At 47.4% G+C, this 21,742-nt stretch overlaps 1 protein-coding gene across 5 annotated transcripts in view; it reads right to left on the minus strand.

The window, feature by feature from the left end:
* The window catches only part of LOC142290977 (NACHT, LRR and PYD domains-containing protein 12-like), a 1,131,354-nt gene that overhangs the window by 836,507 nt on the left and 273,105 nt on the right, over positions 1-21,742 (minus strand). For all 5 annotated transcript variants that reach the window (XM_075335136.1, XM_075335138.1, XM_075335137.1 and 2 more), the window contains one exon: positions 19,916-20,079. In XM_075335136.1, coding sequence (XP_075191251.1) covers positions 19,916-20,079 — 164 coding nt within the window. The remainder of the gene's footprint in view (positions 1-19,915; positions 20,080-21,742) is intronic.

Genomic DNA, 21,742 nt, shown 5'->3' on the forward strand with positions numbered 1-21,742 from the left:
CGCTCTACTGTTACGGCTAAAAATGTTAACATTATTGGGCCCCCACAAGATTTTCTGCCCAGGGGCCCCCACCAACCTTAATCTGGCCCTGCTAGTAATTACTGCACTTAAACTTGATTATAAAATTCTGGGGTGTTAAATATGTTGGGTGTTGGAATATGGGATCCAGTTTTGGGCTCCACATTTTTAAAAAGACATTCAGTTAGAGTCAGTTAAAGGCGGGCAACAAGACTACTACAAGGAATGGAAGGGCTCCCATATGATGAGAGGTTGAAAAAGTTAGATATGTTTAGCTTAGAAAAAAGACTTCTCAGAGGAGATCTCATGTGTGGTCAATATAAAGGACTGGAACATGACTTTTTCCTTCCAAAGACAATACTAAGGACCAGGGGGCATACACTGCGAGTGGAAGAAAAGCGATTCCTATAGCTAAATAGGAAAGGCTTCTTTACAGTTAGAGCAGTCAGACTGTGGAATGCCCTACCACAAGAGGTAGTAATGGCAGATACTATTACAGCTTTTAAGAAAGGGCTGGATGATTTCCTCAGTACACAAAACATTGTTGGTTATAAATGACATAATGCAAAATCCCATAGCAACTAGCTGGGGGATTGACATGATCATGCAGGCCCTGAGGTATTTTCTACCTAGTAACGCGAGTGTGTGGTCTGTGGCCAATCAGAACACTGCGCGGGTGTTTATAATATTTTATGAGGCACTGAGGTGATTTTTCTGCCTAGTAACGCGGGTGTGTGGCTTTGGCCAATTAACACACCGCGCGGGTGTCTGGTGGATATTTATTGGTTGTTTACATTTTTGTGCGGGAAGGTTTTCCCTATAAAAAGAGTGGGTTTTGGTCAGCTGTGCCATTCACAGCTGAAGATCAAAGAAGAATTTGCCATGGAGTCCCTACTACAGCAGCTGATCCAGAGGGCCGGCGAGTAAGACGGAGTCCAGTGGATGCGTGCCTGTCTGGGGGAAGGCGCCGCTGAAGAATCGGAGCTGCGGGAGAGGGGAGAAGTGTCGAAGTCGGCGGCAGTGGTCCCGGTCGCGGTGATGGAGGAAGGCGTCGGCATGGCCCGGAGGTCGAGAAAAAGGAAGGAGGCGTACTCACCACCGGGGTCGGCGAGGAGGTCCAGGAGCAGCAAGGCTGGAGCGGCACCTGCGGGAGTCCGGAAGAAAGCAGCGGCGGCAGCGGCGGCAGCAGCGGCATCGCAGAGTCAAGAGGCTGAGCGGACATCCGGAAGAAGTGGAAGAAGCGGAAGAAGCGGAAGAAGTGGAAGCAGCGGCAGCGGTCGCGCGAGATCCGGTCGAGCTGCGTCATCGGTTTCGCGGGACTTCGTGGCAGCAGCGCGAGACTTCCAGAGGCCGCGTCATCCAGAGGCGACGGTGGTGACGGAGGTCGTGAGTCGGGCTGCCGCTGTCCATGGTGCCGGAAAGGAGGTTGTCGCGGGCCGTAGCATGCCGTCGCTGCTGCAAAAGAGCTCCATTGCAGCGGCGGCGCGACAGGCCTGGACCTCTGAGGATTCCGCAAGCGACAGCGGCGAGGCCTGCGGGGTTCCTGGGCCTGCCGCTCCGGTATCATCGGTCGCTGTCTCCCAGCCATCGGATGCCAGCAGCAGGAGGGAGAATCAGGACTGCAGGAATGGTGAGCCTTCCTTTTCACATTCCCCTTTTTCCAACCCAGCTAGTGTAGGTAGTGTTAGGGATTTAATTTATAGTATATGTTCAGATTTTATGCAGACTGGTGCTAGGTTAGCTACCCCCCAGCCAGTGCTGCCTGTAGATTCACAGGAGCTTGTTCAGGGTATTCCCCAAACCTGTTACAAAGAGGCATTAACATGTAAATCTCCTCCTTTGAGGTTCCATTTGAGTGGAGCTGTAAAGGAGAAGATTTGGAAAAAAGAATATGTAGATGTATTTTCACTGTTGCCTGCACGGATTGCTGGGTCTGAGGTCAGGGGTGAGTTGGACACTGATAAAAAAAAGGTGTACAAGTCCTTTCACAACTGGCTTCAGGCGTTCGCAATCTATGCCTCAGTTTTGGGTGAGCGGTTCCCTGGAGATTGCAGTGGGCTGTTCCAGCATATTGATGCGATATTGGAGGCCTACCGGAATTTTGAGGGAATTGCATGGCTTGTCTATGACGAGTCATTTAGGCAAAAAATGGCGGTTCACGCTAGTATGAAGTGGGGGGAGAAGGATGTGGGATTATGGTTAAATCTAATGTTACCACAAAGGAATACAGTTGCAAAGCAGGCTCCTAATCTGCAGTTGAAGAAAGGAGTCTGCTTTGCTTTTAATGAATCGGCTTGTAAGTGGCTGAACAACTGCAGGTTTAAGCACGAATGTCCTAATTGTGGAGGTTCACATCCCATGGCGAGATGTTTTAAGCATAATGTAACAGCAGGTCAGCAGTCAAATAATCTGCGGGAGCTTTTTCTCAAAAGCGCAGACTCCTGTGAGGTTGGGAAAAATGCTCCCGTGGCTAAAACGGTTTCCAGACAAGCTGAAAGCCAGCATAATAACTAATGGCTTTGAGCATGGGTTTTTCGTACCGCCTTTTTTGGGTCAGGGTTGTGTTGTGGTTCGGAATTTACCTTCTATTAGGCCGCATATTCAAGCTGTCTCTGAGCACATTTCAAAGGAATTGCTTTTGGACAGATTGGCGGGCCCATTCTCTTCTCCTCCGTTTTCTAATTTCTGAATTTCACCCTTGGGAACAGTGCCAAAGAAGGAGGCTGGCAGTTTTAGGGTAATACACCATTTGTCTTTTCCACAGGGAGGGTCTCTGAACGACGAAGTTGATGCCAGGGATGCATCTGTAAAGTATGCATCGTTTGATATGGCAGTAGAGCTCCTTCGACGGTTTGGTCGCGGAGCTCTGCTGGCAAAGTCTGATATAAAATCGGCTTTTCGATTATTACCGGTTCATCCTTCTGGTTTCAACTCGTTGGGGTTTTACTTTAATGGGGATTTTTTCTTTGATAAGTGTCTGCCAATGGGGTTTGCATTATCATGTTTTTATTTTAAAAGCTTTTCGTCATTTTTACATTGGGTAGTGCAGGATGCTGTGCCGGCTGGTGGGATCCTGCACTACTTGGATGATTTTTTGTTCGTGGGCCACAGGGATTCTGATTTGTGTATGGAGATGTTGCAGAAGTTTTTGATGTTTATGAACCATTTTGGGGTTCCTGTGGCAGGCGAAAAGACAGTATCCCCTTGCCAGAAGCTGGATTTTTTGGGTATTACAATTGATTCAGATTTACTTGAGTGCAGCCTTCCAGCGGATAAATTGAGGCAGCTGCAGGATTTAATTGATAGTATTGGGTCAAAGAAAAAGGTCACCCTTAGAGAATTGCAGTCGTTGTTAGGATCGCTTAATTTTGCCCTTCGTATTATTCCCATGGGAAGGGTGTTTTGCCGCAGGCTATATGACAGTATCAAGGGGTTAAGTTCTCCTATGGCACATATTCGGGTGTCTGCGGAAATGAGGGAGCACTTATTAGTCTGGAAGAGATTTTTATGCGAGTTTAATGGGATTAGCTGTCTGCAGGATCAGCTCTGTTCGTCTGAGGAGTTAGGTCTTCGAATTTTTACAGATGCTTCTCATGGTTTTTTAGTTTCTTTAGGCAGTGCCTGGTCTGCTGATGTATGGCCAGAAGAATGGTTAGCGGTTGGTTTGGCAAAGAGAAAGCTAGCTTTGGGGTTATTTTCAGTTTTTGTAGTCGTATCTCTTTGGGGTGAGGTCCTTAATAACAAAAGGATATGTCTTGGTTCCAGCAGTAAAGGTCTTGTTTTTGCGGTTAATACGCTGTCATCCAAATGTCTTTGGTCAGCCAGGGTGCTGAGGCAGATTGTTTTTCAATGTTTGAGAGCTAACATTTGGTTGAAAGCAGTATTGACTCAGGAACGGACTGGGTTTTCATCTCTATTTTTTTTACAGCGGTTGTCCGGGCTGAGAGAAGGAGAAAAGAAGGGACTTGTAGAAGTGGCTTGTCCAGAGCACTATTTTCAGATTCTAGGGATTTAATCTCGGGTTGTATAAAGAATTCCCTAGCTCAAAATACATGGGCAGCTTATGCTGCTGCATGGAATAAATGGAAGCAGTTTTGTGATGCTAGAGGTTTGGATAGTTACAGGGGTGATTTGTCCTCTGTTTGGGCTTACATACATTCTGAACTGATGGGAGGGAGTAGCCATTCGGCTTTGCATAAAGCTTTGTCAGGTATCTCATTCTTTTTAAAAATCTGGGGTTTTCAGTCGCTATTCTCGTTTTTTTCTATTAGGCAGTTTTTTAAAGGGCTTAAAAAAGGATCAATTCAGGGTGATAGTAGACGGCCTCTCTCGATGGAGTTGTTGGATGAACTATGGGTTTCATTGGCGTCTGTTTGTAGGGATGCTTTTGAGACTTTTTTGTTTAGAGCCGCTTTTGTTATTGCTTTTTTCGCTGCACTGCGGATTTCTGAATTAGTTGCTCATAGTAAAAAGGCGGTTAGTGGGTTAATGGTTGAGGACGTGAAGGTTTTTAGATCTCATTGTTTTATTTCTGTTAGTAGCTCGAAAACTGATCAATTTAAGAAGGGTCATTTAATTAAACTTTCATGCATTCCTGATTTGCGCGTATGTCCAGTTTCTAACCTTCGGCAGTGGCTAAGTGTTCGCCCTCCTGTGTCGGGAGCATTATTTATTCATAGCTCTGGCGACCCAGCGACAAAATTTCAGTTTAACTAAATTTTAAAAAGTTGCTTGTCATTCCTTGGAAAGAGTAATTTCAAAATATCGTCCCATTCCTTTAGAATTGGGGCCGCCACGGTGGCAGCCAGCTTAGGATTACCTAAGGGGAAAATTATGAAGTTGGGGAGATGGACATCTGGACGGTACAAACTGTATGTAAGGCCTCAGTTAATGCTTAATTATTTTTATTTCCAGAGCCACTGACTGTTTGGATTATTGGCCACTCGTTTATTTACTGGGCCCAGAAGCGTGCTGCTGCTCGGACTTATACTGAGAATCTTACTTTTGGACATGAACAGGTTAACATTTTTTGGCTTAGCAGCCGGGGCATGAAATGGGAGCATCTTTTAGCTGTGCTGAGAAGGAATATTGCGTTTTACCCAACTCCTGATTTATTAATCATTCATGTGGGAGGTAATGATGTGGGAAGAATTAGAACTCTTGATTTTCTTGCTCGAGTAAAAAGAGACATTATTTTGGTTAAAAATATCTTTCCTACAGCAGCGTTGGTGTTTTCTGAGATTATCCCCAGATTGGTTTGGTGCGGATCTCAGTTTTCGTTTATGGAGAGGATTAGAAAGCAAATCAATAGGGTTTTAGCTAAATTTTTAATTTCTATTGGGGAATCTTCTTTTAGGCATCTGGATTTGGAAGGTTTTGAGCACGGCATCTATAGGGCAGATGGGATACATTTATCTGATATTGGTATCGATATTTTTAACCTGGGCCTACAGAGTATGGTGGAGAATTGGCTTGTTGGCCGTGTGGGGGGGGACACTAATGAGGCATTAGTGTCCGTATGGGAAAAAAAATCGCCCAGAGGCTCTGGGTGGATTATGGTAATTAGTTTTTGAATTTTGGGTTTGGTTTATTATACGGTAATGTTTTGTTATGGTTTATATACTTTTTTATTTGGTAACCCTTAATAATAAACAAATGGCCAATTCTTTCCAACCTATACTCTGTAGTCTGTCTTAGTGTTATTTGTATGGGTATGTATGGCTCTTGTATGATCATGCAAAATCCCATAGCAACTAGCTGGGGGATTGACATGATCATGCAGGCCCTGAGGTATTTTCTACCTAGTAACGCGGGTGTGTGGTCTGTGGCCAATCAGAGCACTGTGCGGATGTTTATAATATTTTATGAGGCACTGAGGTGATTTTTCTGCCTAGTAACACAGGTGTGGCTTTGGCCAATTAACACACCACGCGGGTGTCTGGTGGATATTTATTGGTTGTTTACATTTTTGTGCGGAGAGGTTTTCCCTATAAAAAGAGTGGGTTTTGGTCAGCTGTGCCATTCACAGCTGAAGATCAAAGAAGAATTTGCCCCGCCCTCCCGCCCTGTTTTTTATTTTTCTTCGTTTTATTTTGTCATTTGTTTATATTAGAGGGAAAAAAATCGCCCAGAGGCTCTGGGTGGATTATGGTAATTAGTTTTTGAATTTTGGGTTTGGTTTATTATACGGTAATGTTTTGTTATGGTTTATATACTTGTTTATTTGGTAACCCTTAACCCCTTAGTGACGGAGCTAATGTTCACCTTAATGACCAGACCAAATTTTGCAATTCTGACCAGTGTCACTTCATGAGGTTATAACTCTGGAACGCTTCAACGGATCCTGGTGATTCTGAGACTGTTTTTTCGTCACATATTGGACTTGATGTTAGTACCAAATTTAGGACAATATTTTTTGCGTTTATTTATGAAAAAAATTGAATTTTGGCAAACATTTTGAAAATTTAGCAATTTTCAACTTTTGAATTTTTATACCGTTAAACCAGAGATTTCTGTGACACAAAATAGTTAATAAATAACATTTCCCACATGTCTACTTTACATAAGCACAATTTTGGAAACAACATTTTTTTTTGTTAGGAAGTTAGAAGAGTTCAAAGTTTATCAGCGATTTCTCATTTTTACATCAAAATTTACAAAACCATTTTTTTAGGGACCACATCATATTTGAAGTGACTTCGATAGGCCTAGATGACAGAAAATAACCAAAAGTGACACCATTCTAAAAACTGCACCCCCCAAAGTACTCAAAACCACATTCAAGAAGTTTATTAACCCTTCAGGTGCTTCACATGAACAAAAGCAATGTGGAATGAAAAAAAAGCAAAAATTAAATTTTACCTAAAAATGTTGCTCTAACCCAATTTTATTCACTTTTAGAAGAAATAACACAACAAAATGGACCACAAAACTTGTTCCCCACTTTGTTATGAACGCACTGATACCCCACATGTGGTCAGAAACCTCTGTTTGGACAAATGGGAGGGCTCGGAACAGAAGGAGCAATATTTGAATTTTGGAAAGCAAATTTGGCTGAAATAGATTGCGGGCACCATGTTGCATTTACAGGTCCGCTAAGGTACCTAAACAGAAGAAACCCCTCACAAGTGATGCCATTTTGGAAACTAGACCCCTTAAGGCTTCTATCTAGGGTGTGAGGTAGCGTGGTCGGCTGCACGGCAGAAGACACGGGATCCAGGCACCAATGGTCACAGCACACGGTTTATTGCACAAACCAAAAGTCCAAAAACAATACACGTGTTCCCCTGGCAGAAACTCAGGGAGTTGTGTTCACTCCCTCACACTAGGGCCCCACGCCCATGTTCCTGTTTCCTTTTAACCCTCCTTTCAGCCTGCAGGGAAAACATTAACCCTGGAGTGGAGTTGCTTTCTATACATGGAGTGAGCGCAACCGGGGCGAGACGTACCAGCCGTCATAGATAACCCCGGTCACAGTCTCACATACCCCCCCCCCTCAGTTCAAGCGAGCGGGGTTGAACTCCTGCCATCAAACACGGGCCGCGGGACAAGGCATCGGCGTTGCCCTGCAACCTACCGGCCCGGTGTTCAACCGTAAACCAGAAGTTCTGCAGAGAAAGGAACCACCGGGTAACCCGGGCATTCCGTTCCTTGGCGGACCTCATCCAGACCAGCGGAGAGTGATCAGTCACCAAGCGAAACTGTCGTCCCAGCAGGTAATAGCGTAGGGACTCCAAGGCCCACTTGATCGCCAGGCACTCCTTCTCCACTACGCTATAATTCCGCTCGGGAGGGGTGAGCTTCCTACTTAAGAAGGTGACGGGGTGTTGCTCCCCCTGAACCACCTGAGACAGCACTGCCCCCAGGCCGACCTCCGAGGCGTCAGTCTGTACTATGAACTCCTTCCGGAAATCAGGGTTGACAAGAACGGGCTGTCCACACAGGACCCCCTTCAGGGCCCGGAAGGAGTCCTCGGCCTGCGGTGTCCAGCGCACCATGACGGTCTTCTTGCCTTTGAGAAGGTCCGTCAAGGGGGCTGATAGTCCCGCAAAATTTTTTACAAACCTCCTGTAGTACCCCACGATACCCAGGAAGGCCCTAACCTGCTTCGTGGTCAGGGGTCTAGGCCACTTCTGGATCGCCTCAACTTTGTTAATTTGGGGCTTAATCACTCCTTGGCCTATTACGTAGCCCAAGTAGCGGGCTTCCGTGAGCCCCAACGCACATTTCTTGGGATTGGCTGTCAATCCGGCTGTTCGGAGCGCGTTCACCACCGCTTGTACCTGTTCCAAGTGGGTCTGCCACTCAGAGCTGTAAATAATGATGTCATCAAGGTACGCTGATGCATACGCCTGGTGGGGTTCCAGCACCAAGTCCATCAACCTCTGGAACGTGGCCGGAGCGCCATGTAACCCAAAAGGCAAGACAACATAGTGGAAGAGACCCTCCGGCGTAACAAAAGCGGTTTTCTCCTTGGCGGACTCCGTCAGTGGCACCTGCCCTGCCAGTACCCCTTGGTCAGGTCGAGCGTGGTGAAATATCGCGCCTGTCCCAGCCTATCAATCAGCTCATCCACCCAGGGCATGGGGTAGAGATCGAACTTGGATACTTCGTTCAATCTCCTAAAGTCATTGCAGAACCTTAAGGAGCCATCGGGTTTTGGTATTAGGACAATGGGACTAGCCCATTCACTCCGGGATTTTTCGATGACCCCCAGGCGTAGCATTGTCTTCACTTCCTCTGATATGGCTTGTCTTCGAGCCTCCGGCACCCGGTATGGCTTCAGGCGTACCTTCAGGTGAGGCTCGGTGACAATGTCATGTCGTATCAGACTGGTCCTACCAGGCAGCTCGGAGAAGACATCGGGGTTCTGCTGAACCAGCCGTCTGGCCTCTCGCCTCTGTTGCTTGGTGAGGGCTTCTCCAATCCTTACTTCCGATTCGTCCTCTCCGGAGGTCGCTGGAGCCGGGTTTGAACGACCCGAAGAGGAGGGAGATGGGGAAAAAACAACCATCAGGCTTTCACGTTCCTGCCAAGGTTTTAATAGGTTGACATGGTATATTTGTTCAGGTTTCCGCCTACCGGGCTGCAATACCTTATAGTTGACCACCCCGACTCTTTCCTTTATCTCGTAGGGGCCTTGCCACTGAGCCAGGAATTTACTCTCCGCTGTGGGGATCAATACCAACACCCGATCCCCGGGTTTAAAGGTCCGCACGGTGGCTTGTCTATTGTAGCGGCCGCTTTGCGCGGCCTGAGCCTCCTGTAAATGCTCCTTCACAATTGGCATGACCGCGCTTATGCAGTTCTGCATTCCTAAAATGTGTTCAATCACACTTTTATGGGGGGTGGGCTCTTGCTCCCATGTTTCCTTTGCCAGGTCCAACAATCCCCGGGGATGTCGCCCGTATAACAACTCAAAAGGCGAAAACCCCGTGGATGCCTGTGGCACCTCTCGTATGGCAAACATCAAATAGGGAAGCATCATATCCCAGTCTTTCCCGTCTTTGGAAATCACCCTTTTGAGCATGGTTTTCAGGGTTTTATTGAATCGTTCCACTAAACCGTCCGTCTGAGGATGATACACAGATGTACGCAACTGCTTGATCTGGAGTAGCCGGCATAGCTCTTTGGTCACTTTAGACATGAACGGGGTCCCCTGATCCGTAAGGATCTCCTTGGGCAACCCCACCCGGCAGAACACAGCAAACAACTCCCGAGCTATAAGCTTCGCCGCAGTATGTCTGAGAGGTATCGCCTCTGGATACCGGGTGGCATAGTCAACGATCACTAGGATGTGTTGGTGCCCTCGAGCGGACTTTACGAGGGGCCCCACCAGATCCATCCCTATCCGTTCAAAAGGGACTTCTATAATGGGTAATAATGGTACCAACGGACTGCGAAAGTGGGCCAGGGGTGCGGTAAGCTGACACTCCGGGCAGGTTTCGCAGAACCGTTTTACCTCCCCAAAGACCCCGGGCCAATAGAACCTTTGCAATATTCGCTCCTGCGTTTTCTTGACCCCTAGGTGGCCACTCATCAGGTGTTTATGAGCCAAGTTGAGGACCCGCCGGTGATATGGCTGGGGCACCACCAACTGCTCTACCCCCACGCCCCGTATTTCATCTACCCGGTAGAGTAAATCCTGCTTAAGAGCGAAATGGGGGTACCTTACCTGGGCACTGGGCAGCTGTGCCACCCCGTCAACCACTGTCACCCGACTCCGGGCATGTATTAATGTAGGGTCCTGGAGTTGGGCTGTCCCAAACGTATCCGGGGACGCCTCCAACTCCGGGATGGGCTCGACCATCTCAGCCTCTCCTGCCAATACCTCTAGGGGCGACCTATCGGGTTCACATTCTGTCCCTATCATGGGGACCCCTACGGCAGGCGTCCCGGATTCGGGATTGTCGGGCTCAGGTCGCGGACTGTCCAATATCTGAGGGGACTTAGGAGGCCCCTTCCATAGAGTCCAAAAATAGGGCAGATCCCTTCCTAGGATCACGTCATAGGGAAGAGTGTTAATAAGTCCCACCTCATGTTGCACCTGACCGCAGGGTGCTGTGATGGTGACAATCCCCGTGGGATAGTCTCGGCGGTCCCCATGTATGCAAACCACCCCCACGGTACGTCCTGTGGCCTTTACTTCAGCCCTTAGGGTTGATCGCACAAGGGTCACTAAGCTTCCGGAATCCAACAAGCCTGTAACCGTACATCCATTCGCCTGTATTTGGCACAAGAGGGGCGCAGTCTCCGGGGAGACAAGGTCAGCGGTACACACCACCTGAGCATACATTGAACCCCGCCGGGTAACCCCACAATCCATGGGCTCCGTGGTGAGGGGACACTGGGCTTCCATATGTCCCACCCGCTGGCACCGCCAACATCTAATAGGGAAGGAAACCCCCTTGACGAGTTGTCGTTTAGGGTACATAGCCTTCCGGACCTCAGGGACGGCGGGCGCGGCCTCAGACGGGACGGTAGCGGACTCCCGCACCGGTGTCAGCGGTGGGTCCTTGGCCCTAGGCTTGGAGGGGCCGGACCGACGGGCGGTACGCAAAGTCTCAGTGTCCCGTATCAAGTCCTGCGTAGCCACATGCCGCTCCACCAGGCACACTAATTGTTCCAGGGTACTTGGGTCGCCTTGTCCTACCCACCGTTGAATGGTGACGGGTAAAGTGCGCACAAAGCGATCAACTACTACCCTTTCCACCATTTGCGCAGGGCTCAGAGTGTCAGGCTGCAACCACTTCTTTACCAGATGCAATAAGTCATAGGCCTGGGAGCGTACGGGTTTGGCTTCCTCATAGAACCACTGATTTACCCGCTGAGCCCGTACATAGGTATTCACCCCCAACCGAGCAAGTATTTCGGCTTTCAGGGTCGCATATTCTATGGCGTCCTCGGTACAGAGGTCCAGGTACGCTTTTTGGGGCTCCCCCATCAGATAGGGCGACAATACCTCAGCCCACTGGGGGGTCGGCAGCTTCTCCCGCTCGGCCACCTGCTCAAACACCGCCAGGAACGCTTCCACATCATCCCCCGGGGTCATCTTTTGCAACGCTTGTCTCACCACTTTCCGGACGCTGCCGTCATCACCCGGTCCCAGGGTTGTTGCTGCCGGTCCGGCACGGATCGACTTGGCCAGGAGAACCATCTGTTCTTGGTGTCTTTGTTCCTGCAATTTCAAGGATTGCTGCTGACGATCCAACGACCGGAGCAGGTGTGCATTGGTCTGTTGCTGCTGTGCATTAGCCTGTTGTTGCTGTGCATTAGCCTGAGCCAGCTGCTTTAGTATGTCCTCCATGGCGTCGCCGGGTTTGGGCTGTAGTATAGCCGCTCGAATCCAGGACATGTGCTACCGGGTCACCAGGGATGGATGCTACACCTCACCGGGCTGGCATGCCCGCATTCTCCACCATCTGTGAGGTAGCGTGGTCGGCTGCACGGCAGAAGACACGGGATCCAGGCACCAATGGTCACAGCACACGGTTTATTGCACAAACCAAAAGTCCAAAAACAATACACATGTGTTCCCCTGGCAGAAACTCAGGGAGTTGTGTTCACTCCCTCACACTAGGGCCCCACGCCCATGTTCCTGCTTCCTTTTAACCCTCCTTTCAGCCTGCAGGGAAAACATTAACCCTGGAGTGGAGTTGCTTTCTATACATGGAGTGAGCGCAACCGGGGCGAGACGTACCGGCCGTCATAGATAACCCCGGTCACAGTCTCACAAGGGGTATAGTGAGCATTTTAGATCCACAGGTACTTCACAGATTTTGTTAACGTTACGTTGTCATATTGAAAATTTTAATAATTTTCTCAAAAATGTTGCTTTAGCATCAATTTTCTCACTTTTTCAAGAGGTAATTCCAAAAATTTGACCTCAATGTTTGTTACCCACTTTTTTATGAGCGCGGTGATATCTCACATGTGGTCTGAAACCTTTGTTTGGACAAATGGGAGGGCTTGGCATGGAAGAAGCAATATTTGAATTTTGGAAAGGAAATTTGGCTGAAAAAGATTGCGGGCACCATGTCGCATTTGGAGGTCCCCTAAGGTACCTAAACAGCAGAAACCCCGCACAAGTGACCCCATTTTGGAAACTAGGCCCCTCAAGGAATTTATCTAGATGTTTGGTGAGTACCCTGAACCCCCAGGTGCTTCACAGAATTTTATAACGTTGAGCCATGAAAATAAAAAAATAACATTTTACCACAAAATTGTTATTTCAACCAGGTAGCTTTTTTTTCACAAGGGTAACAGGAAAAAAATCACCATGAAATTTATTGTGCAATTTCTCCTGAGTTTGGCGATACCTTATATGTGGTGAAAATCAACTGTTTGGGCGCATGACAGGGCTCGGAAGGGAAGGAGCGCCATTTGACTGCAAAATTGGCTGGAATCAATAGCGGACGCTATGTTGCATTAGGAGAGCCCCTGAGGTGTCTATACAGTGAAGCTCCCCAACATGTGGCCCCATTTTGGAAAATAGACCCCTGAAGGAATTTATCTAGATGTTTGGTGAGTACCCTGAACCCTCAGGTGCTTCACAGAAGTTTATAATGTTGAGCTGTGAAAATAAAAAAATACATTTTTACCACAAAATTGTTACTTCAACCAGGTAGCTTTTATTTACAAGTGTAAAAGGAAAAAATTCAGCATAAGATTTATTGTGCAATTTCTCCTGAGTATGCTGATACCTTATGTGTGATGAAAATCAACTGTTTGGGTGCACAGCAGGGCTCGGAAGGGAAGGAGCGCCATTTGACTGCACAATTGGCTGGAATCATTAGCGGACGCTATGTTGCATTTGGAAAGCCCCTAAAAGATGCCTAAACAGTGGAGGTCCCCCACAAATGACCCCATTCTGGAAACAAGACACCTCAAGGCTTTTATCTAGGTGTATATTGAGCAGTTTGAATCCAAGAGTACTTCACAGAATTTGATAACCTTAGGTTGCCATATTGAAAATTTACATTTTGTTCACAAACATGTTGCTTTAGCATCATATTTCTTACTTTTTCAAGAGGCAACAACAAACCGTGGACCCCACAGGTTGTTATCCAATGTCTTATGAGCACACGGATACCCCACATGTGGCCAAAAACCTCTATTTGGATAAATGGGAGGGCTTGGAATGGAAGGAGCACCATTTGAATTCTGGAAAAGTTGAAATAAATTGCGGGCACCATGTCACATTAGCAGGGCCCCTTGGGTACCTATACAGCAGAAACCCCCCACAAGTGACCCCATTTTGGAAACTGGATTTTATTCAGGAGTATAGTAAGCATTTTGAATCCACAGGTACTTCACAAAAATGTTGCGGTAGCAACAAATGTCTCACTTTTAGGCTATGTGGCCATGATCCAGCGACACGGTGTCTAGTACACAGTGTCAGCCTTCCTGCAGAGATGTGAGTGTTGTCCACGGGAGAACGCAGCTGCCCATGCCCACGATTTGGGTTCAGGCTGCTGTGGACTTTAGCTCTATGCTACCTGCAGAGAACACTCTTGTCTCCGCAGCATAAATTGACATGCTGAGGCTCGGGAAGCTGCACCACAGGTCAGTTTATGCTGCGGAGAAAAGAAGCACAGTGGGCATAGGATTTCTAAAAATCCTTCCACTGTGCTTCTACTGCACAATGCAGCGTTATGGATGCAGGGAAAACACTGTGCCCAAAACGCTGCAAACCCTGATTGTGGGCGCACAGCCTAAAATGCTACAATGGATGAATGGATAGATGTCAAACATATATAACGTCCCACCCCCTTGCATATTCTAAGCTGGCGCCCTTTAGTGCCTTTCATGTGGCACTAAAGGGTGCCTAGCCTTGTATTTAGCCCCCCAAAAAATTAATAATTAAAATAAACGACGTGGGGTCCCCCCTATTTTTGATAGCCTGCTAGGGTAAAGCAGACAGCTGTAGCCTGCAAACCACAGCTGACAGCTTCACCTTGGCTGGTGATCAATTTGGAGGGCTCCCCAGGCGTTTTTTAAAGAAACAAACAAACGTGGGGTCCCCCCTAAATTAGATCACCAGCCAAGGTGAAGCGGACAGCTGGGGTCTGGTATTCTCAGGGTGGGAAGAGCCATGGTTATTGGACTCTTCCCAGCCTAAAAATAGCAGGCCGCAGCCGCCCCAGAAGTGGCGCATCCATTAGATGCGCCAATCCTGGCGCTTCGCTCCAGCTCATCCCGCGCCCTGGTGCGGTGGCAAACGGGGTAATATACGGGGTTGATACCAGCTGTAATGTCACCTGGCATCAAGCCCTGGGGTTAGTGATGTCACGGCATCTAAACAGATACCCGACATCACTAACCCAGTCAGTAATAGAAAAAAATTAAACACAAAAAAAAAATTTATTTGAAAAAAAAACTCCCCGAAACATTCCTTTTTCACCAATTTATTGAAAATAAATAAATTTCGGTCGCTGTAATCCATTTTGGAGGTCCCTCAGCGACTCTGGACCTTCTAGAATATGGGGGGCACGATCAGGGAACGTATCCCCCATTTTCTGAAAGAGCAAGCTCTCCATTAGCAGTGTGGGTGCAGTAATCTGAGAATACTGCACTCACACTGCCCTGGTCCAACCTAGGGCAGAGTGACCTGCAGTAACCTCATTCCAGAATATGAGGGGCACGCTCACAGAACGTTATCCCCATATTCTAGAACAGCAGGCTCTCCATGTGAGGAGTGTGGCTGCAGATTACTGCACTCACTCTCCCCCGGTCCACAGCGCAGCAGCAAGGTCAGCGTCCCTGCTTACAAGGATCCAGCTGACAGCCGCTGTCTTGCGCATGCGCCGCCAGCTTTCTAGGAGGCGGAGTGATCGCGGGGACGGAGCAGCAGGTAGGTAACGGGGCTGACCGGGGCTGACCGGGGGCTGACCGGGGGACCTGGGGACGACTTTTCTGCCGCATGTGACGTGTCACATGCGGCAGAAAGAGCAGGATGAATGCGGCCGTGCGCTGTGCGCTGCGCGCCGCAATCTTGCATGCTCCGGAGGGGGGGGAGGGGGAGCGCTCCAGAGAACCGGAGGGGGCTCCGGTGGACCAGAGGGCTCCGGTGGACCGGAGGAGGGGTCAGGGGAGGACATTTCCCTGCGATCTGAAATGTTTGATCATTTCAGATCGGAGGGAAATGAATGCAGAGCTGGCGCCGGCGGCAGTTTTCTGTGCGCTTCGGCGCCATTTTGACTGCTCCGGAGAGGGGGGGGGTTGTGGGGGGACTCTCCGGTACCGGGGGCCTTGGGGGCACTAGAGGATTATATTTCTTTATCATCTGACATGTTTGATCATGTCAGATGAGAAAGAAATCAGCATTATTTGCCACTTTTTTTTTTTTATGTGTACGTCGGTATACGGTGTATACCGGCGATCACATTATCGGGGTCCAAAAAAAACACCCCGATTCATATTCTTAGGGGTCTCAGCTACCTCCGGTAGCTGAAACCCCCGAGATTTTTCGTCACTGGGGGGCGCTACAGGGTTTTTCCGGCCTGACGTCTCAAGACGTCGGAACAGAATAAGTACCCTGTTTTTCCGACGTCTTGAGACGTTAGGCCGTCGCTATGGGGTTAATAATAAACAAATGGCCAATTGTTTCCAACCTATACTCTGTAGTCTGTCTCAGTGTTATTTGTATGGGTATGTATGGGTCTTGTATGATCATGACAGAATGTATAACTGGTGGAGGAATGTTGAACTAGATGGAACCAGGTCTTTTTTCAACCTAAGTAAAGGGGGCTTTACACGCTACGACATCGCTAATGCGTTGGGGTCACGGAATTGGTGACGCACATCCGTCCGCATTAGCGATGCCGTTGCGTGTGACACCGATGAGCGATTTTGCATCATTGCAAAAACGTTCAAAATCGCTCATCGGTGACATGGGGGTCCATTCTCAAAAATCGTTACTGCAGCAGTAACGAGGTTGTTCCTCGTTCCTGCGGCAGCACACATCGCTCCGTGTGACGCCGCAGGAACGAGGAAGCTCACCTTACCTGCCTCCCGGCCGCTATGAGGAAGGAAGGAGGTGGGCGGGATGTTACGTCCCGCTCAGCTCCGCCCCTCCGCTGCTATTGGGCAGCCGCTCAGTGACGTCGCTGTGACGCCGCACGGATCGCCCCCTTAGAAAGGAGGCGGTTCGCCGGTCACAGCGACGTCGCCGGGCACGAAAGTATGTGTGACGGGTCTGGGCGATGTTGTGCGGCACGGGCAGTGATTTGCCCGTGTCGCACAACAGATGGGGGCGGATACCCACGCTAGCGATATCGGGACCGACTATACTATGTATATCACTATGTAAATACTAAATATAATTTCCTACATGGCTGCCACTAACCAGGAAATTGTCGATGCTTTGAAGCAGAACTGAAATTCAGCCACTTGGAAATAGCAGGATGAAGAAATGGACTAAACTGTGTCTGTAAGGCCATATTCAGAAGTTTAGGATTGTTCATCTGTATAAAAAAAGTGGTCAGAGCGTCCCCAGTGTTTTTCCTCTGATTTTTATCAGTGTTTGGTCAGTGTGTGATGTGTATCAGTTTTTACCCCCAGTGTTATTAAAGTAAGAAAAATATAAATAGTTTACAAAGTTTCTCCTGCCCTTTACAATGGAAATCACTGACACTGATGCCATCTGTGTGCTGCCAGGAATTTTCATAGATCCATTGACTTGTATGGGTAATTTAGAACCATGACTGTGGTCAAACATGGACATGAGCTCATGACTTTTGTAGACCACTTGGTCCGAAAAATAACATGGACTCATGACTAGCTCCATAGACCTATAATGGGTACATGTTTTATTCATGAAAGCGACAGATAGAACACATGCATGAAAAACATACCTCTGAATGGTTCCAAACACATAGGTGGTGAATACTGATGGGCGAACCCCCCCGATGTTCGGGATCGGGAGCCTCACCCAAGCTTTATGTAAAGTTCAAGTTCGGGGTCACAGATAAGGCGCACTTGCGTCCAGACCCTGAGCTTGGACTTTACACCAATGGGATGGGGCAGTGGGCTGTAAAATAAAGAATATAGCTAACAATAAACATTGTCATTATACTTACCGGTCCTGCGATGCTTCTGCTTCCGGGTCTGATCATTAACTTCCGGGAGTATTCACTGAACTGCTTGTCACTCGGCAATTTTCAGCTTTTTTCAGCCTTGTTCGTGGTGACGTCAGGGTTCACCCGAGTCCGGTGAACCATTATGTCACCGCGATTACGGCCGAGAACTGCTGAGTGACGAGCAGTGCAGTGATTACTCAGGGAAGTTAATGATCGGACCTGGAATCAGAATCGTCCGGGAGAACTTTGACTGTCACTGTCTGAGTCTTGCATCGTATCACCCGGCTCGGCGCACTCTCCTGACAGGAGCGGGTCGGCTGCATGTATTTTCACGCAGCTGAGGTGCTCCTGTCAGGAGAGTGTGCGCCATGCTGGGTGATACAGATGCAAGAGTCATACGCAAAAAGTGGAATCATGCCCTCAGTATCAGCCTGCTTCTCGCTCTGTATAGACGCTTGTCTGTACAGAGCGATGAAGAAGAGCTGATATTGCTTTCCCTGTGAACTAAGTCGGACTTAGGATTTTTTATAATAAAGATTGAGTCTCTAATTTTTTTTTTTGTTTACTGTTTACTAGAAATTCATGGTGGCCATGTCTAATTTGGCGTGACTCCATGAATTTTGGGCTTAGTACCAGCTGAGAATACAAAGCTAATATTATCCCTTTTATTACTCAGTGTGCCACTGCCATTTTTTTTATTTATTTATTTTGAAATAATTAAAATATTAATGGGCTTCCTGTATTTTGATTGCCAGCCAAGGTAACGCAAGGCAGATGGGAGTAGCAGCCCATAGATGTCCGCTTTATCTGCGCTGAGAATCAAAAATAAAGCGGGGCGCTACGTCATTTTTTTAAATTATTTATTTATTTTTAAATTACTATATGTGTGAGGGACCCAACAGCCAATTACAGACGCTGTCACGCAGAATGGGCATCTGTGATTGGCTGTTGGAGTAACCTGGAATCTGCCCATACATTCTAGATGCTAGAATGTAGGGGCTTGTCTCAGGTTACTCCAGCATCCAATCACAGATGCGCACTCTGTGACTGCATCTGTGATTGGCTGTTGGGTCCCTCACACATATAGTAGTGTAAAACAGTCCCATTTTCATCCAGGAGAGTAGAACTATTTTTTCATACACTCGTGTGACCCTACCCTTAACTGGCTAGTAGCAGCGGGTGAAACTCCAGCCCGCTTGCAGCTATTAAGAGGCACATAATATTTGGGGAATAATTTGGGCTCTGTGTGTGAGCTCGCATCAAAAGCAGGAACACAACCTTTGATGTAACAGCACATCAAATGTCGTGAAGGGTTTAAAAAGTCACTATTGTTCCCTTACTACTGTAAGGCTCCATGTGCACGCTACAGTTTTTGATGCATTTTTGGTGCAGTTTTGTTGCCAAAAACAGCATGGCTTTCCTTCCCCCAGTAAAGTCTATGAGCATTCTGAAATGCTGTGCGCATGTTGTTGTTTTTTTGCTTCCAGTTTTGGCCTGACAAAAAAAACTGCAGCATGTCAATTTTTTGTCCATTTTTGTCCTGTGTTTTTTTAGCCCTTCCAGCCTTAAAAAATGCATGGGACAAAAACGCGGCAACAGCACACCGAAAACACATGTGTTTTGCTATGCATTTTTGGCTCAAGGTGCGGAATTGACTGAAGCAGACATCACTGATGACGCTTTTCAGGGTGTGGACTGTGACCACAGTCTCTGCCCTCTGACCATGTCTCATTGATGTCTTATTTGAGTATCCCACCATGCACTGGAGATTCACAAACATGGCGTCATCCAATAGGAAGTATGTAAAAAATAAAAAAAAAGTTAGATAACATAGTGAGGGAAAGACAGGAACATTTAAATTAAAGTATATTATCGTAGTAAAGAGATTAGATTATTAGACTACATCAGAAAACAATTAGAATTGAAGTAATTGTTAATTTTGGACAAACCCTTTAACCTTTTTTGTTAGTTTTTAGTGCAAAAAGTTACATTTCATGAAATGGTGCAAACATTGCGACAACATCTCTGACCTACATAAATTCACTACAGGAGAAAACTGGGACATTTGCAACAAATTTTGCAACTTTCATGAACAAATCATGAATCAGGTTAAATCATCTGAAAACCCTAAACTCCACCACAGTAATTAATTAAAAACAGTCACACTGATATACATTAGGCTTAAAAAGGCACAAATGGAAAGATGATTAGAGAGCAAACAAAAAAAGATTCATGAATAACTCAACAAACACAGGTGCAAATACAATAATGAGGCAGGCCCATGGGGCATACAACACCGGCGGTCCACATCCTCTTACCTCCACATCAGGGATATTTTGGGAACGCAGCTCAACCAAAAGTAATTGAGTATTTAAGTTCTCCACAATGAAAATAAGATCATCCCTGAAATATTCATATATCATCCTCAGCGCATGATCTTCATACCCACAAAGCTTCTGGTGAAACTGCTGCTTCTTCTCATCTAAGAAATAATAGAAACACAAGAATAAATTCTTCTGGAATCGACAGTATGACAGCATTTTATGTTCAATGTTCTGCTCTTGGATCATTTCCATATTTTAGAAGTTTCCACTAATAAGTAACCCACAATCCTTTGTAATTTACCAACACAGTAAAGGGGGCTTTACACGCTACGATACCGTTAAGGTTTTATCGTCGGGGTCACGTTGTTCGTGATGCACATCCGGCGTCATTAACTATATCGCGGCGTGTGATACTTACCAGCGACCTTAAGCAACCTCAATAATGGTGAAAATCGTTCACCATGAAGAGGTCATCCCAAACTCAAAAATCGGTAAGGGTTGTTTTTCGTTGTGGTTCGTCACTCCTGCGGCAGCACACATCGCTATGTGTGACACCACAGGAGCGAGGAACGTCTCCTTACCTGCCGCCGGCCACAATGCGAAAGGAAGAGGTGGGCAGGATGTTTACATCATGCTCAGCTCCGCCCCTCTGCTTTGATTGGCCGGCCGTTTAGTGACGTCCCTCCCACTTGAGGGAGGGATTGTTCGGCAGTCACAGCGACGACGACGACCAGGTAAGTGCGTGTGACGCTGCCATAGCGATAATGTTCGCTGCGGCAGCGATCACACGATTTCGCTTGCACGACGGGGGCGGGTGCTTACATGCTCGATATCGCTAGCAATTGCTAGCAATATCGTAGCGTGTAAAGCCCGCTTAAGTGTATGTTCACATGGGGCAGATATGCTGCAGATTTTCCAGGTATTAAATCTGCACTATAATACAGTACCAGCAAAGTGTATTGTGACGCCGCTGGGCAATGGGATACTCGGTCCCGGGAGTGTGTGACACTCGTCAGGTCGTTGTCGTGGCCGGTGCCTGGTTCCAGACCCTGGAAGTCATTCCGAAACTAATTGCCCGTGACGCACAAACGACGGGGGCGGGTACGATCGCTCGTGCAATCACACAATAGATCGTTCCGTGTGAAGCCCGCATAAGAGTCCAGGTGATCAGCGGTCTACTCTATTCTAAAACATCCCTGAATAGTAGGGCAGCTGTATGGCATTGTGCAGCTGCGGGAGCAGACACAGCCAGACTCCACATCAAAATGGCAAAAACATTTTGTTTTTTATTTTTTTTTACTGTGTATATACAAGTGTAATAGAAAGCACTAATGGTGCCTCCTCCTCTGTACTCAGGGAGGGAGCAGGAGCTGCCTGGTCCTGGGTCTATGAATAAAGTGAATCATGGCACTTCTGAGGTGGTGGAGGGTTGCTTTGTAAGGTTCCAAACCAATAATGAGAAGATATAAAACCGAGTACTCCGTACTGCGGAGGACAAAGCTGTCAACACTCAGCACCACCAATCCCAGGCAACTCCACAACTGGACTAGAAACCTTAGAAAAATGTACTCAGGGGGGTCTTTAGACAAAGTACACCTCACGAAAACAAGCCCCACCATAAAATTCAATACTTTATTTCATTAAACCAAACAAAGTGCACATTAAAAACAAATTGGTTTGATGCAAACAGTTACGGTTACAGGGAGGATCCCGGGCAGATTCCCTATTCTCTCCCTCCCTGACCGCAGGGGTCGGCACCCTACAAGGATCAACGTGGTGGTGACCCCGCTCAACGTGGACTGACCCTTCAAAACCCTGTAC

The sequence above is a fragment of the Anomaloglossus baeobatrachus genome, chromosome 2 (genome assembly GCF_048569485.1).
Source record: "Anomaloglossus baeobatrachus isolate aAnoBae1 chromosome 2, aAnoBae1.hap1, whole genome shotgun sequence".
Classification (NCBI taxonomy): domain Eukaryota; kingdom Metazoa; phylum Chordata; class Amphibia; order Anura; family Aromobatidae; genus Anomaloglossus; species Anomaloglossus baeobatrachus.